This window comes from Symphalangus syndactylus, chromosome 13 (assembly GCF_028878055.3).
Source record: "Symphalangus syndactylus isolate Jambi chromosome 13, NHGRI_mSymSyn1-v2.1_pri, whole genome shotgun sequence".
Classification (NCBI taxonomy): Eukaryota; Metazoa; Chordata; class Mammalia; order Primates; family Hylobatidae; genus Symphalangus; species Symphalangus syndactylus.
In genome coordinates this window covers 68056352-68075227 of record NC_072435.2, presented here as the reverse complement: position 1 = coordinate 68075227, position 18876 = coordinate 68056352, and the positions used below count along the sequence as shown (strand labels likewise).

At 33.4% G+C, this 18876-nt stretch overlaps 1 protein-coding gene and 1 long non-coding RNA gene across 2 annotated transcripts in view; one reads left to right on the top strand and one right to left on the bottom strand.

Annotated features, from left to right (window-relative positions):
• Positions 1–15569, top strand: part of LOC129461125 (uncharacterized) — a 73041-nt gene extending 57472 nt beyond the window's left edge. The window contains exon 4 of the long non-coding RNA XR_010115101.1: positions 14940–15569. This is a non-coding gene — a long non-coding RNA (uncharacterized lncRNA). The remainder of the gene's footprint in view (positions 1–14939) is intronic.
• TRHDE (thyrotropin releasing hormone degrading enzyme) overlaps positions 1–18876 on the bottom strand; it is a 400153-nt gene that overhangs the window by 31521 nt on the left and 349756 nt on the right. The window contains exons 13-15 of the mRNA XM_055240001.2: positions 13705–13852; positions 11522–11619; positions 10976–11083 (exon numbers count right to left, since the gene is read on the bottom strand). Coding sequence (XP_055095976.1) covers positions 10976–11083; positions 11522–11619; positions 13705–13852 — 354 coding nt within the window. The remainder of the gene's footprint in view (positions 1–10975; positions 11084–11521; positions 11620–13704; positions 13853–18876) is intronic.

Here is an 18876-nt window from a genome sequence, read left to right as displayed (position 1 = left end):
TTCTGGCAAAAAGGGGGATGGCATAATTGAATGAAAAAGTTACAAATTAGGCAAAAAGGGACATTTTGCATTGTGAGATGATATACCTGAGAAATACATTTTAAAAGAGTTGACATGGTTTATTATTTTGTGAAAAATTGAAATATTTAAGGTGTATACATGCATATATACATGTAATTGGTTATGGTATTACATATGTCTGAAGAGAATGAGTAAACAGTACATGTTGAATGCCTGCTCTGTATATCTCAGGATGAAATAAGGTTTATTTATATATGAAAATTAAATATAATATCCTATTAAATAGGATAAAATAAGGTTTATTTATATATGAAAATTAAATATAAGTCACTATTTTTTTCTATTTGATTTCATAATTATAAGTGGAATCTCAAGTCATTAGAAAGAAAAAAATAAAGAAGCTCTAATACTTAGAAGTAAAGAGATCCTGAAAAATGAGTATGGGTGGGTTTTTTTTTTTTTGCTATGAATTTTAGGGAAATTTCCATATATTATTCTACTTCATTGAATGGATCACTCCCATGATTTTTTCCCTGTACAGTTAAAAATAATATTATAATGGCTGATGATTATAATTTTATCTTAATTTTGTGAGCAACAAGAAGAAACTGCATCCTCAGTATTTTTATTCCTCCTTTTCTTAATGAAAATCTTAAGTAAAAATAAGGATGAAGCTTGTTAAAGTGAAAAATTTAATTTGCAATACCTCCCTGATATTCCATCAAACAAAGGAAAAAAATCAAAACTACTGATTATACATCAAGGCTTGAATATAAGGCAGAGACTGAAGGTGTGTGCATTAGTTTTCTAGAGCTGCCAAATAAATTACCATAAACTTGGTGGCTTGGAATCACAGAAATTTATTCTCTCGCTGGTCTGAGAGCAGAAGTTCAAACCCATGGTGGGTTTATCCTGAAGACTCTAAGGGAAAATATACTCATGCCTCTCTCCAGCTTCTGGTGGCTCCAGCAATGCTTGGTGCTCCTCTGTCTTTACATGACTTACTCCCCGTGTCTCTCTCTGACTACTTTTCCCCTATAAGGACACTCATCACCAGATTTAGAGATTTCTCTAAATCTAGGATGATCTCATACTGAGATCCATAACTTTTTACATCTGCAACAATCCTACTTCTAAATAAAATCACATTTACACGTGGGGATTAGGATTTGAAGGCATCTTTCAGAGGCCACTATTCAACCCATGGACGTATGTGGGTGTGCTTTTAATTTTGCTGTTACTGCCAAGAATTTCTGAACCATGAAAGTTCTAATTTTCCTACTTTTCAAATACTTTGTATATATATCCATTATATATACATAAAATGAAACAATATTGATGCTTCCATATTTTACCGTAATTATCACAATCTTAATGTTATCACAGTATCATTAGAAGACTAACATAAATTATTTTCATTGTTATTTTGAAATAGAGTGAATTATATGTATAGAATCAGTCTTAAGCCTTAATCACAAGGGGAAAAAGTAAACAAAAAGGAAATATTAGTGTTGTTGAAGGACTCCCCTTAGTGGTAATATGAATGCTTATATTACATTAGGAAAATGTAAAGGAAATTTCTTCTTTGTAGTGATTGGCAATGATTGCAATGAATTTTATACTCAATCTGTCAGTATAATATACTCACTGTGTCTTAGTACAAATATTTTGGAATCTGCAAATATTTTTTTGGCTACTCAGCCAACAAAATCCCAGTTTAGCAAATAATAATGCTTACTATTATAAGTTTAATAAACATTGTTCTTAGTTGCCCATGTAAATCTATATTCACTGAGCACTTGTACTGTAATAAACAGTTGGGCTATTCAAATAGAGCTATTCTACAACTAATCAATAGGCATATATCTTTTGATAGAAGACACAGAAGTGTCTGAAATCAGTATAATTTTAGGCAAACAATACTAGCACAATAAGAAAATTACCACTGGCAGTAATGGGGGAGATCCAATTATACTGCAAAGAAAAAAAATAAATCACATCATCTTCAAAAAAGCATACTTATGTAAAAATTAAGATACTTTGAAAAAAAATAACTATTGACTATGTGCCTCTATGCATGGCTAGTAATATAATTTTTTTAAAAAGTAACATGTCAGGAAAAAGACCAAAGTGTTGGGAAAAGGAATACAAGTGTATGATTATTTCTGCATTTTAAATTAGAATATAAAGTCGTTAATGCATTTAGATTAGAAACTTAATGTGACTATAAGAAAATGAATAGAAATATGCACTCACTGGAGTTATATTAGCTGTAGAAGCAATTAAAGTCCCTGCTATATAAAAACTAAATTAAAAATACAACCAGATTAGTTAGTCCCTCAAGTAGGTCATTAAGTCAAACATTTATCTCATGATGGACTGAACTGAGTTGGCATATATTAAATTCTTTAAATAGCAAGGAATAGTGGTATTTTCAGTGTGATTTCAGAAAAGCTTAGGGAAAAGAAGGATAAAAAGTTCTTGTCTGTATTCAGGTATAGCCACTATTTAAGTAATTGTAATATATGAAGACCTGTAATTATACAAATAATAAGCCAGGTAGCAATTCCTGTCTATGAAAAGGATTTTCATTTTGACAAAAGAATTCACAATAGGATAAATTCAGATAGCAAGTACACTTACTACATTTCATATATTATTTTTCTTCTATATAGCTTTTCCAAAACACTTGTTTGGTAACATATTCTAATGTTAGAATAGAGATCCTCTAAAGCTTTGATGAAGGAGCATAATCAACTTATTGGGGTTTTTGCTCCTCTCAGCAAATAAAAACAAAACAAAGTGATTAAATTAAAAATTAGCTTACAAAATTTTTAGAGGACGTTCTTGTTTCAGTATGGATTCTGCCCAATCAGCTAAACTTTTTGAAAGTATCAAGAATCTAATCTTGAGAAAGGATGTTGTGAAGGAAGCTCATTTTTACATACTGTTGTTTCCACTTAACACCTCCTTTCCTTCTTAGTCTAAAGAATGTGCATCTCTCCCATAGACCCCAGTTCAGTTGCCATTTTACAGGGAAGTCAACTTTACTGACAGGTCAAATTGTCCTTCTATAAACCTTCCATCTGGCTGCTCATCACAGTTAAAATACTACATTATTTGTATTACATCTGACATCTGATTAGTGTTGGTCTACCCCATTAGATTGTAAGGCAGGAGACATGTACTTTTGTTCATCATTGGATCCCTGCTGACTTTTAGCATGATGGCTGGAACATGGCAGAGGCTCAGTATGTTTTACATCTGAATCAAGTACTGTAAGAGTTTGAATTAATACTGGTTAAAACAAGTAAACTTATAACTATGGAAGAAATATGCAATAATATCTTATTTTAGAAAAGTTAAAAGTCCAGTCGATCCCAGCACTTTGACAGACTAAGGCAGGAGGATTGCTTGAGACCAGGAGTTTAGGACCAGCCAGCCTGGGCAACGTAGTGAGACCCTGTCTCAAAAAAAAAAAAATTAGCCAGGTGTGGTGGTGTGGGGCTGTAGGCCTAGATATATTGGGACGCTGAGGTGGGAGTGTTGCTTGAGCCTAGGAGTTTGAGGGTGAAGGAAGTTACGACAGTGCCATTGCACTTGGATAATAGAGCGAGCGAGACCTTGTTTTTAAAAAGAGAAAGTCAAGTTGACTATTAACCAGACATGCCATTACCCATATGTAGACTGGTGAATCTGGCCCTACAATATTGCAACTGTCCACAATGAGTGATGCAGCATATTAAATATTTTATTTTTCAACCTTAAAGAACTATGAAGGAATAAATTGAAAATGAGGTGTCAATAGTAATGATGATTTTGATGATAATTGTGAATGCCAGAAGTGCCCATACCATTTTCTTCTTTAAAGACTCTTATGACCAATCTCTAAGTTTCTGTGCTAGGACTCTGCAGGCAACAATTCACAATGAACTGAATAGCTATAACTACTGATCCATAAAATTCCTATGGCAGAAAGGTGAGGGAAGGAAAATGATTATCCTTAAAGTTATTTTTCTAAGCATATGATGCAACAAAAAAAGTACCCTCAAGTTTTATATTGAGTGAGTGTGAAATTTTGAACTTTTAGAGCTGATATAAGCACTGGAAATTTCAGGGCAATCTCTTTATTTCAGAAATACACTTGAGATTTTGAGAAGTTAACTGACTTGTCTAAAGCCACAACCATTTAATGACAAAGGACAAGCTAATTCCTAAGCCCAGCTCACTGGAAGGGTGGGCAGCCCTGTTCTTTTTGCTATTCCATACAAACACCTTGCTGTATTCACTGGTCTACAAAATGTCTATGCTGGTTACAGCACTAGAGTGGCAGGTCTGACTTTAGCCTATGAAAATTTAGAGTGGAACAATTTATAATAAGAGAAAGAAAAATACTGGTATAAAGAACTGAGGAAATAGGACCACACCAACTTGGAAACATAAACAATAAGTTAGGATCTATGTTTTGGGGAAAGAAAACATAAGGTTTCTGGACGAGATATACACAGACCATAGTGAAAAGAGCCTTTTATCCCTCCACCTATATGTTCTCACATAAGAAAAGCAAACATTGATGAGAAGGATCAGACATAAAGGAACACAGTTATCTGGAGCACTCTACACTATGAGATAAAGTGAGCTCTGGCGGACAAAGGGACATTTGCCATGAATAGCAACTGATTAAGAAGAGCGAAGATGAAACAGTTACATTTGCCAGGAGGCCAAGACAGACACTATTCTTCAAAATAGGGGAAAAGGGGCAAATGTCCTCCTGCTCTTAATTGAGAATCTCTAAGGTAGCATTTTGTTTTATATTTTATGTCACAGGTCACATCTTTGTAAGACAACTATCTGATCTTTGACAAACTGACAAAAACAAGCAATGGGGAAAGGATTCCCTATTTAATAAGTGGTGCTGGGAAAACTGGCTAGCCATATTTAGAAAGCCGAAACTGGATCCCTTCCTTATACCTTATACAAAAATTAATTCAAGATGGATTAAAGACTTATATGTTAGACCTAAAACCATAAAAACCCTAGAAAAAAACCTAGGCATTACCATTTGGGACATAGGCATGGGCAAGGACTTTTCATGTCTAAAACACCAAAAGCAATGGCAACAAAAGCCAAAATTGACAAATGGGATCTCATTAAACTAAAGAGCTTCTGCACAGCAAAAGAAACTACCATCAGAGTGAACAGGCAACCTACAAAATGGGAGAAAATTTTCGCAACCTACTCATCTGACAAAGGGCTAATATCCAGAATCTACAATGAACTCAAACAAATTTACAAGAAAGAAACAACCCCATCAAAAAGTGGGCAAAGGACATGAACAGACACTTCTCAAAAGAAGACATTTATGCAGCCAAGAAACAAATGCAAAAATGCTGATCACCACTGGCCATCAGAGAAATGCAAATAAAAACCACAATGAGATACCATCTCACACCAGTTAGAATGGCCATCATTAAAAAATCAGGAAACAACAGGTGCTGGAAAGGATGTGGAGAAACAGGAACACTTTTACACTGTTGGTGGGACTGTAAACTAGTTCAACCATTGTGGAAGTCAGTGTGGCGATTCCTCAGGGATCTACAACTAGAAATACCATTTGACCCAGCCATCCCATTACTGGGTATATACCCAAAGGACTATAAATCATGCTGCTATAAAGACACATGCACACGTATGTTTATTGCGGCACTATTCACAATAGCAAAGACTTGGAACCAACCCAAATGTCCAACAACGATAGACTGGATTAAGAAAATGTGGCACATATACACCATGGAATACTATGCAGCCATAAAAAAGGATGAGTTCATGTCCTTTGTAGGGACATGGATGAAACTGGAAATCATCATTCTCAGTAAACTATCGCAAGGACAAAAAACCAAACACTGCATGTTCTCACTCATAGGTAGGAATTGAACAATGAGAACACATGGACACAGGAAGGGGAACATCACACTCCGGGGACTGTTGTGGGGTGGGGGGAAGGGGGAGGGATAGCATGAGGAGATATACCTAATGCTCAATGATGAATTAATGGGTGCAGCACACCAACATGGCACATGTATACATATGTAACAAACCTGCACATTGTGCACATGTACCCTAAAACTTAAAGTATAATAATAATAAAATTTAAAAAATAAATAAATAAATAAAATAAAAATTAAAAAAAAGACTCAAAACTTATAGAGGGTAGATTGAGCATTGAAGGCATTCAATAAGTGTTACTATCTCTACTGTCCCCACTTAAAATTCACACCACCCACTACCCAAAGATAGTGAAAACAAGTAGAGGGTAACTCTGAAGAAGACTAGTGTTTTATAATTTTCTACAAAGTTTAAGTATTATATAGGCATTCTTTAACATAACTCTCATGACATGTGTGGTTAGTAATATGATTGCCATTTTGCAGATGAGGAAAATAAAAGACTTTTCCAAGGTTATTTAGGGAAACAACTTCAATTTGATCACCAGTGTCTTAACTCTGAAAACAGTAACCTTCCCTACACCAGCGATTCCCAAAGTGTGGTACCTATACCAACAGCATCAACATTACCTGGGAACTTGTTATAAATACAAAACCTTGGGCCTCATTCTACCTACTAAATCAGAAACTCAGAGGGTGGAGCCCAACGAACTGTTTTACTCCCAACTGATGTTTCAGGTGCATGTTCAGGTTCAAAAACCACTGGCTTCTGCCATATAGCACCATGCAACCCATGTGCATAAAACTGTTGCTTACTCACTGAAGTACGTACTTGAGGTCTGTAGGACAATTTTTATTTATTTATTTTACCATTTTTGAACAAATGTATTTTACTGATATATAGTAGTGTGATATAACACAGAACCACATGCAACAGTGTTAGGGGGCAGGCAAGCTGGGTAAAGAAGTCCAGCTCTACCACCTATTATCATATAATCTTGGCAAGTTGCATAAACTTTGTAAATTTAGAATTTGGTTTTGGTAAAATAAAAAATAAAAATAGTGAGATAAAGCATTTAGCCAACACCCATAATGTAGTGAATGCTCAGTACAGTAAAGAAAATATAGCTTTATGATCCTCATTAAAGACAATATTAGTAATGTTATAATTAATTGAATAAGTAGTGAAGCTCATGTACTATGTATGTTGCAAAGTAGAGATGAGCCTCTGCTTAGAATTTTTAGTATAGAATTGTCTTATTTTTTTTGGTTTCAAAATGAACACTCAATTCATTTCAATTCAATAAACATTTACTATATAACAAGGTGCTGTGTTGTTTCAGGGTATTTTTTTTAAGTATAGTGAAGATACCAGTCTTCAATTTATGTTAGGGAACAGACATTATTATCTATTTAGTAATGCTTTCGATTAAATGCTTTAAAACTTTACTTTGTATTGGCTTACAGCTTTAAATTGTGCCCTTTAACAGTATTTAAATACATTATTATGATACGTATTTAACTTCTGGTCAAATTTATTACTTAGAGAAAACGCTATAATACCATATTTGATCTCTGTACAGTTAACTGTACAACATTGTGTTTTAACAAAGAGATTTTAAATAACAGTTCATCTGCAGTAATACTATGTACTATTTTTTTTTTTTTACTCAGTGAGACTTAGGCCTATTATTTCTTGCTTATTTGCACCAACCAGTGAAAGAAACCAATTTCTATTCCCTTTATAATGCTTTTATACATAGAAAAAGGCCATCATCTTTTCTGTGTCTTTTTTTTTTTATTTTTTGAGATTTTCATGTTTCACAAGCTCCTCTCATAGCTCATGTTTTCAAGATCTTTTTATCATTTGTATTGTATCTCCACCAAATGCTTGGCAATTTGTCTCCTTTTTGAAAGGAGTAAGTAAAAAATCCTTTTTTGTTGAACTTAGTCTCCAAATTGCAGCCTAACAGGACCCGAATGTAGCTCAATCCATTTTTATGCATGACATCACCATTACAGTTCAACACATCGTAGCATTTGAATATTTTAACAGGTATTAGAATGTCAACTCATTCAATTTATAATCCACTGTAACTCTTGAATTTTTCTTTCTGCTGCTACCATCTCTAGCTATTCATTGTACTTTTTGGTCCCATTATCCCTCCCTGAAACACCTTTCACATTCATTCCAGTTTTGTTATTCTGATGTCACTGATTTTACCCATATCCCCAATGTATCAAGATTATGCTGCATAATAGTACAACACCCCCAAATTTGCAATCCCTGCTACTTCTATGACTCACTGTTTTGTAGACATATTAGAATAAATATTTATTTCCCAAGACATTTCATAAATATACTACTGCATTACCTCTAGTATTCTTTTCTTTGATGACCTTTGTAAATCACTCTATTTAAGGCTTCAGTTAAACAAACAAAAAGCAAACAAACAAGGATTACTGGTCTATTGCTATAGTGCCATTTAAAAAAAAAAATGTTGTTCTTTCCTTTTTGACTCAATTTGAGAAACTTAAACTCAGCACCAACTACCGGATTGCATTATTGTTTAATTACCAAGCTGTCATGAAAAAAATACAGATTATACCTCTGATCTTCACATACACCTAGCAGCATAGTAGATATTATGTGTCCTCGCTGCAGGAGGTGACTTGTGTTTGCTGGGCATGTCATGTAGTGGGTTAAGCAAATCTTTGTAAACACCTAGTTAATTTCACTTCACATGTTTACTTTCCCAGTTACAAAAGAAAGTAAAGCAGAGAATATAAAATAAAATAAATGAAGGAAATGACAAAAGAATCTTAAGTTGTTTGGCCCAAATTTTATTATTTTACCACAGATAAGTGGCAGAGTTACCAAAACCAAAATGAGCTGATGAATTGTTCAAGTTTGCAAGTCAAACATGACCACAATTATTAAATTAAACAGCAATGCATGTGGCTTTCTTCTGTCTGGAATTTCCAACCACCCACCTTACATATTCATAGATACCTACTCCTGCCTTCAGTTCTGCCCTATCCACTTAAATCTTACTTATCCTTCATGAATCAGAATGAGATCCCTCCAAGATACTAATGTTTCCTTTCTTTGTGTTCACACTCTATCTTGTACTTAGTTCTTACTTCAAAATAGAACTGTTTAAAAAACAGTTCCTCTATGAATGTTAGATCCACTTCTTTGATTTCCAGCTACCAGATGGTACTGAGAATTATTCAAAAAGTATTCTTAAATAAATGAACTATTTTTAAAGTAGCATTTTCCCCAACAGCTATATTTCTAAACTTTAGACAGTGATATTAGGCTTGAATGCTTTCTAGAGAAATTATGGTGATGCAATGGTGTGAGTCCAATGTTAATAACATGGTAGAAAAACATGTTCATATGAGTAGACCCATTAAAGTGTTAAAACAATAATCAGCTCTGAAAAAGGGCACATGTTTATAGCAAGATAAAACAAAAACAAACAAAACACACAAAAACAGAAGGGAAGAAAGAAAAGACTATAATTTCTCCATAATACATTTCATCTTTGTTATATGTATATATGATATGGATTTTAATAAAACTTTGGCTGTATTTATTTTGGATAAATGTTTACTTTCGTGGTCTGATTGTACGTGGTAGAATTGAAGGAGGTGGTAAAAATAGCAAAAAAAGTTTGTATAACATTTTCAGATCTAACGAAATAGTTTTCAGAAGACTTAGCAAAAAATCTTGAAAATTTAAAAAATGGGTACAGTTTGGTTCTAGAGAAGACAGATGAAATATTGGATCACTGTCTTCAAATATATGATAGATCAATTGGCAGATGATACTGATAAAATGTTTTCCTTTTTAGCTTGTATAAGACCAGAAACAATTAATTTAGAGGGCAAGCAGGAAATGCTACAGGAAGGTGAGGTATTGTGATGAGTTGCTAAATAATGTAGTGAAAGATTCCTACAGAGACCTTTCGAACAGAATAGCTACTCTTTGATCTAGTCAGTTAGATATTAAATCTAAACCTAAATAGCTCTTAACAAGACAAATACCAATTCATTCCTAAGTAGGTTATACTGACTGCGGTTCTCTAAGTTTATATAGAACAAGTGTCTTTCTTTGTTGCCCATGGGATCATCCCTCACACGCGTATCAGGAACAACCCCGCTGTTGCACATAAAATAGCATCATCTGTACAAATCAAGTCTTAGCTTCTCTTCCTTTCTAGGAGGAAAGACTCTAGTTATGGGGGCCAAAAACTGGAGAGGAATGGATATAAGTTGTCCAAAGTGTAAAAAGAAATGGTACATTAATACCTTTGAAAATATAAAGATACCTTAAGAAGGCTTAAAATATTGTAGGCATAATACCAGTAATCTTTGATTATTTTTATGTTTAGTATTCCTTTCATTAACAAGTGACATTTAGCACAGTATTTTTTCCTCAAAAGTAATTTAATTAAACAATTTTATCCTCATATATTAAAATACTATATTGCAAAGTTCTAAGATAAGATACAAGTTTAAGGTCATTGTCAAGGGTCACTGAAAAAGCAAAGATCTTTTTTTCATAACCTTTTATTTTTTTAGTTTTTAATATTAATATTTGTTATGCTACTTTGTTTATGACATATGCTGGTAATTGTTCTACGAATAAATACCACAACCTTTATAAAGAACCTGAAAGAGTCTGGATTGAATTTCATTATTTTGTTCTTATGAGATAGCAGAGCTTTCAAAACTTGAAATAAGGTGACAATTTATATATATTTAAAAATAAAGACCTAAATTAATAAAGTTAGCATAAAGTCAATGAAACATTTCAAAGATACCTGTATCGTGACTTTCACACTATCGCCTTGGAAGCTGTGAACCTGATACAAAATGTTGCTGCATGCTTTTGTTTTTCCTTGTCTTGTTTTTCTCCAGTTGGTAAATGAAATGCATCCACTGAGAATCTGAAAGCACTGTTAAATAATATCAGAAATACAGGATTTGGGTCAATTTACCTGTTCCTGTTGCTGGAAATCCAATCTGAAATAAGTGTTGATGCCTGTTGGTGACAGTGCTTGTTGCCAAAACTGCAGGCCAGCATTATAACTTCTCGACGTAGTTCTCTAGATATCATCAAAAGGGAAACAAATTAAAAAGAAAGTTAGGGAAATTCATTCCCTAAATAGTAGATAAGTAAATTACTAACATAAAAATGGTTTTTAGATCTGGAAATCCTATGCTGCTGAGTAAAAGTCACTTAGGCAGAGTGGAAGTTAAACATACTAAAAGCTTAACAGTACTCCAGTAAGAGGCATGGGTTCCGATCTCAGTATCACCAATAAAGGTAGATCTTAAATTAAAACACAGCAAGGAAATGTCTTTGTTCTCAGGATCAGGCAATAGAAACTGTGCTACCCAGCAGCAGTCCTCTTGGGAAAGTGAAATGTAAGATGAGGAATGAAAGGAAGATTGTCTCATGCTGCTAAAGTCACAATGGGACTAGCAGTACATTATTGTACAGCTCTAGGGGAAAAGAAGGGGATAAGAAAATAAAACAGTACTCATGTTGGTAGGATGCTTGAACAAGAGATCCATTAAAATTACTTTTCGGCCACCCAAGCTTGATATACGTTGTTGCAACTTGCTTTAAAATATATTCCTAAATGGGGTATAGAATAAATAAAGATAAGGTCAGTTTAAAACTTCTGTATGCTGACAATTAAAATTCTATAATAAAATCAAAATATTCTTAAAATGTACCTAGTTTCAAATATCAGTAAAATTATAAGTACAGTAATGTTCTATCATAATTTTATTCAATTTAGTATTTCATATATAGAAAATAGGGATAAAATGCTATTGGAATGGTACAAGTCTACTCTTCTTCCTATTAAATCACTAAGTAATTTGCATGAGTAAATATTTTAGATGATGACTTTTATAACAAAATGAGGAAAACAAAGAACATTGATAACACCTATGCGTACATATGTACAAATGTATATAGATATACTATATGAAGATGGACATCTAATATTTATGCATTTTATATCAACAGGGCATATTTAATGCAAAACTACTATGTTGGCCCAACCAATGGCCTAGTATTGATGAAGCTGAGATACACAGAACTCTTCAATGTAATTATAATGGTATTTCAAAGTCAATAATTCATTCAGCTAATGACACATTTAAGTATCAGTATCAAGATAAGGCATGCTCTCCCTCGCTATGTTTTGTTTTTTTAGACAGGGTCTCCACTCTGTCGCCCAGGCTGGAGTGCAGTGGCAACAATCACGGCTTACTGCATCCTCCGCCTCCCAGATTCAAGCCATCCTCCCACCTCAGCCTCACGAGTAGCTGGGACTACAGGCACGAGCCACTACACTCAGTTAATTTTTTTATTTTTTTTTTTTTTTTTTTTTTTTTTTTTGTAGAGATAGAGTTTCACCATGTTGCCCAGGTTGGCTCTCCCTCACTTTAATGTGCTTCTTGAATTTTTCCAAGGAATACAAACAATGAAATTACAATGAAAACAATTCTTAACTGTTTACTGAAAACAAGGAATCTGACATGATACACTATTCTAGTGTACAAATATATTCAAAAATATATTTTACTTTTACAAAGGTCTAATATTGCAGTGTCTTTGTGTTAGGGAGAAATTAATGTGTAATCTTTCTCTAGCAGGTAAAAAATCGTATCATAATTGTAATGACCCATTTGTTTGCATTTCTGTTCTAAGGGCTTAGACAAAACTAGCAATGAATGTAATTATTCCCATTTTTTAAAAAAAATCATTAAACAGTTTATTTTCTGTAGGTTTAAAGTAAAAATAAAAACGAAGGAATTCTGATGGCCATCAGAAATCAGATGGCTCCAATAAAAAGATTTCATGTCACAGGAATCCACTTTTCAGTAATCCCAAATGTGTATGTTAATTAGTACAGTCAGTATGTTATAAAAAATAAGATAATTTTATAAAACACAGGGCAGGTTCTTACACTAACTAAAGGAAAACAAATAGTGTTCAAAGATCATGGAAGGCACGGTGATAAGAAATTTAAGAATCAAAAGGCTCATGAGCAGTACTTAATCCTAATATTATTGAAAGTGATTATTAAATCAGATTAGGTGGCATGAGCAGTGTAATTTTGGTTTACTAGGTTTTGAGTTCAGAAAATTTGGTCAGGTAACATTTTGGGATGTTTGTCATGTCTTCTTGTCTATTTGGATTATCTGTTGTTTGCTTTCCTGTATCCCCTTGGACCCAATTATGAATGGGCTTTTGCCTCAGTGTTGATCTTATCCTTGTTAATTAAGGCAGTGAATTGAATTCAGTATGCCCTTTTGGATAAAAATAATGACTAAGAATTGTTACTGAAAATGCCTATATTCTGTTAAGATCTTTGGGATCTTTTTACCCAGGTTAAGTCCTTTGTGAACACAGAGCCCTCTAACTCTTGGAAAGTAAGTTTGAACTTTAAAAATTTGCCATGTATATTTTTTCTTAAATTCTGAAGCATTTAAGCTTAATTGACACTTTTAGGTCAGAGTTTTGTATTAAATTTCTTCTTCAAATAATTGTCATCTGTGTTGCATAGACAATCAGGACAAAAATCAGGATAACACAAACTAGAAGAGCAAACTAAAATAACTTGGCATCAGTTGCATATATAATAGTAGAAAAAGAATAAAATAGTGTATATTCCAAAAATTAGAAAGAAAAATTATATCTTTTTACATTGAAAACGTTGTAGTTTTCCACGCGGTCCAGTAATTTATCTAGAGGATAAAGAGCTCGGCTGGCAGCATGCCAAGGAAGAAAATCCTTCTCCTCAGACAGGTATCTGATAATCTCCAGAGGAATATTCTGAGGCAAATAGCCAGCCCTACAGTTAAAAAAAAAAAAAAATACATGATGATGCACAAACGAAGATTTTTACTTACGCAAATAACAGGCGGCAAAGCAAGATTCATCATAGTATAAAGAAAGTATACTCAGGGCTATAAAATTAAAATTACTTTTAAAATATAGTTGTACTTAGGATGCCAGTGCCACCTTAATATATGCAGAGTTGGACAGTTAAAAATTTATGACTACAAAAACATCAGAACGCATTTTTTTTAAAAGTAAGGAATTATGGAATATAAGCAAAACCGAGCCTAGGTATGTTCCTTCACAGAAACTCTTCAGAGGTTAACAAGCAATTGAAAATAATTGATTACTGAAATGTAATTTCACTTTCTCCATGTATTGTCTTTACTTGTCATTTAGCTCAGGGTAATGATATTTAATACACATTGTTTTTTAAAAGATCATCAAATTGAAGTGTCAATTTGTAGTTCTGAGTGTTTGTTAGATTACAATATTAGCATGTTTTTCAAACCTTTTTTCAAAGTTGCTTTCCACAACACTGATGAAAATCTGAGTTAGGTTTTAATAAAGTCCAAATTACAAAAATGTTAAAAGAATAACTCTTTTTTTCTATTATTTTCCTTTCAAAATAAAATGTGTCATCTTGAGAACCAATATCAGTTTCCTTAGAAAATACTAAATTGTACCTTTTAAAAATTATTGTAACACATATTGTCTATAGTTTAAGAGGTCATATCAAGAAAAGGAGCCAAAAAGAATTATATATCTCTTTTTTCCAAGACTGTATATAATATTCTTGCAAAATCAAAGCAATATGAATGACAGTCCACAATACATTAAAAGATGGTCTTAGCCTTGATGTCTTTGCTGCATATAGTGACACTATGTATTTTGGTGGAATTTTTCAGCATTGATATTTGCTATGGTTTGAACGTTGATGTTTCCCTAAAATTTATGTGTTGGAACCAAATATCCATTGTGACACTATTAAGAGGTAGGGCCTTCGGAAGTGATTAGGTCATGAGGGTTCTACTTTCATGAATGGGATTAGTGCCCTTATTAAAGAGGTTCCAATGCATTTTCTTGACTCTTCTTTTCAGTGCATGTGCAGCAAGAAGGCACAATCTTTGAAGCAGAGCAAGCTCTCATCTGCTAGAACTTGATCTTGGACTCCCCGGCCTCCAGAACCATGAACAAAAATTTCAATTGTTCCCAAATTACCAGTGTAAGGTATTTTGTTATAACAGCCCAAACAGACTACGACAAATCAACTGAATGCAGACTGTTAACACAGGGAAGAGGGAACCATGAAAGCTACAAAGCCTGGTTGTCCTGCTTATCTACATTTCACACTGTTCTTTTGTAACATAACAAAATTAGATGGACCTTTGTATTTGTGCATGGTGGAAAGTGGACAGGGAGGAAACGGAGCCTTTTTCATCTTCAGTTAAAATAATTTTTCCATATTATTTAGTCTTAATTCAATGTCATATGCAAAAAATACCTTACAGATGAATATTAGCTTATATCTGTGCTTATAATGTCCATAATAAAAACCAATTCTGAAGAGGGTGCTGCAGTTTTCTTTTAATTAAAACAAAAGAATGTGTGACACTCTAATGATTTTGATTCAACCATAGTACAAGATCAGCCACAGGTTCATATTTCACATAAATAAAATAGTGAGCAAACTTCGAATTTCACATAATTTAAAAATCTGAAAACTTATGATTTAGAGTGTATCTAGATTTGTGCCACTTTTCCTGTGCAAATTCCATTTTATGCATTCTTGTAGAAATAGCATGAAATTTAGGCTATGGCAACAATAATTAAATAAGCAACTGTATTTTAGCTAGTACAACATCCCAATAATAAGTTAAATTTTGATTTCACAGGTTTGTCGCTCCCTGAAAAATACAATTTTTTATTAAAATAATGTTTTAGATTATGTCCTTAAAAGAAATATAGATTTCAGTAGTTCAGATTTTGTAATTTGTCTCTCTCGAACTTTTAATTCTAAATATTAATTAGTGTGGTGATTATATATTCACCTTCTCTTTATACATGCCATGAATTGTATAATGTTAAATTGAAGATTTATTTAGAAGCCATTATTATTTTGTTAAATAAGAAAAGTAATGTATTTTTTAAAAAAACTTTTAGTAAGTGGCTAACTTATTACAAAACTTCAAATAAGTTTGGAAAGTTGCTTGCATCTCGTTTCCCATAAATTTGGACATGATAGCTTTATGTCAATTATAATTTATTGTGTTTTATTTCATCTCTAAAAATGGATAGACATTATTTAATGACTCATACTTTGTAGGGAATTTGCCTGCAAATAAAAACGATGACAAACAATGTTATGGAAAGAAACTTAGATTTGAGAAAGAGCCTGGATCGACTACTACCACACTCATCCAATTAGGCAAATAATTTATCTCTCCAGCCCTCACATTCTGTGTCTATAAAATAAAAGGATGGAACTAAGAAACACCCATTATAGCACAGAAAATCTTTTAATCTAACCTATATATCTACAATTTAATCTACTGAAAAATAATTGTAATAATATGGGTACAATTTATTTAAAAATTTGAAAAATACTTTGTAATTTTATAGTCTCCATTCTTTAGTTGCTTAATATGTACAAGTCTAGGAGGCAGGACAGACATGGATCTAGGTTTTATAAGATGTCCGGCATTGTGTGAAAAAAATAAAAGCAAAGCAAACCTGATAAAAGTTCCAAATAATGGCAAGGCAAATAATTAAAAGCATTCATTAAATAGAGAAATGGAGCAAGTTCTGTTTTGAGTCCTTTTGGCAGAAATCGCTAACTGCTCACCAAAATCCATGCTCTCCTCTTCTTCTTTGAATGAACTATACTTCCCATTTCTCCTGGTACTTAGGTGTGGTCATGAGACTGAGATCTAGCCAATAGAATATGAATGTGCCTCTCTGCCTGAGTTGTCTTTAGACATCTCCCATTAGCTATTCTATGTTCGTTTTCCTTAAGTGAACCTTCCAGGTGACCTTGGCAGTCTTGTATTGAATGTATCAAAAACCTGCCTGGGTCCCTGGATGACTGCATGACCGTGTCAATTCTCACACACACTCTTGTTATGTGAGCAGAAATAATTTCCATTGTAGCTTATCCAAATGTGTTTTGGGGTCAATTTTTTTTAACAGCAGTTAACCTTCTTTAATGCAGACCTCGAATAGAAAAAGAAACAGATTATACTCAAATTGCCCTCCTTCTGCTGTGATACCAACATATGTAATTAGCAACCACATAATTTGATATACTTGCATTTAAGCTTACGATATCACAATATGTAGGTACACTTAATTGGATAAGAGGATGATCAGCTTCATTACAAAATTAAGAATTGTAAGAGATAATGTTGGTGTAGAGGTTACCTAGCTCAGATGTGTGTTTGTGTAATTGGCTGGTAATGATATCTGTGATTACTACTACTGATAATGCAATCAATACAGGGAAGTATGTGGAATCCAGTGAATGAAACACTACATTAGCTCACTGTAATCAGCCTAGTAGGAAGCACACTTAGGGTTCTGATGCTGAAATGCAGTTTCCGTAAATTTGCATCACCGCAGGGAAATATTGCTAACAAAAATTAAAAATAGCAAATTTAAAGAATACATATTGTATGTATTTCATATATAATTAAGTATGTCCTATCAATATTTTAGGAAAAGGTTGTTAGGTTATACCTTTCTTCCCTACTATTGGAGTGAGGATGAGCATAAGAAATGATTTCGGAATCGAAGAAAAAACAATGAGGAAGAGGCAAATGAGGAATGTTACAAAAATAAATAAAAGATTGTCCATATGCAGCTAGACAGCTGCTCCTCCCATCCCTTGCTGCATACACACATATAACCTTCCCTCCCTTTCCTCCTTCTTCTCCAATTTATAAGAGCTTGAAATAAAATATATCTTTAGGTGCACAAGATAATGTATTTTACAAGAAGGAGATTAAAACCAGACTATGTTAGCTGATGTTGAAATGCTCTGACCTTAACCGGCTTTGTTTCCACCTAAGATCCAAAATTGCTTTTTAAAAACCATTCTGAATTCCTGTGAATGTTAACTCTTGAATCTTACTGAGATGGGTGGCTTGTATAGAAAAATAATGTATTTAACTGTGAGTTTTCTTTAAAGGCAATTTATTTCTGGGCTTGAAACTTAGAGAAATAAAAATAAAACACAATTCTCAGATTCTTTGGAGCATCATACTCTACTCTTTATTAACTGAATATTCATTTAAAGCCAAAAAATAGTCTCCTACATATTTCATAATATATGCTGAAGATACTGTCACTGTCCCTTAGGGCACAGATTTTTAAAGCACTTGCTGAAATGCTTAATTAAAAAGTTTACTAGGTTTTATCTGTTATTCTTCATTATTCATTATTAAAAGACTTTATATGCTCTTTGTGGGAAAATCTTATGGTACAGATTGGAAATCCCAATAGTCCTTGATGTACCATAGAATAAAAGGGAAAAAACACAGGGAAATCTCTCTGTCAACCAACAGCTCATTTGATCAGTTTCTAGAGAAAAAAAAAAAAAAGTATATATATATATATATATATATATATATATATATACACATAATCCAGCCATTGCTTAATTGTCTGAAGAGATGTAAAAGGAAGTTACTGATTTGTAGTCCCATAAAATTAGTGATATAGTATGAATATTTGTCCCCGTCCAAATCTCATGTTGAATTGCAATTCCCAATGCTGGAGGTGGGGCCTGGTGGGAGGTGTTTGGATCATGAGGGCAGATCCCCCTTCGTGGATTGGTGCTGTCTTCCTGATGCTGAGTTCTCATGAGATCTGGTCATTTAAAAGTGTATGACGCCTCCCCCTGACTCTCTCTCTCTTGTTCCTACTTTTGCCAGGTAATGTGTCTGCTCCTACTTCGCTTTCAACCATGAGTAAAAGTTTCCTGAGGCCTCCCCAGACTGACACCAGCACTATTGTTCCTTTACATCCTGCAGAATTGGG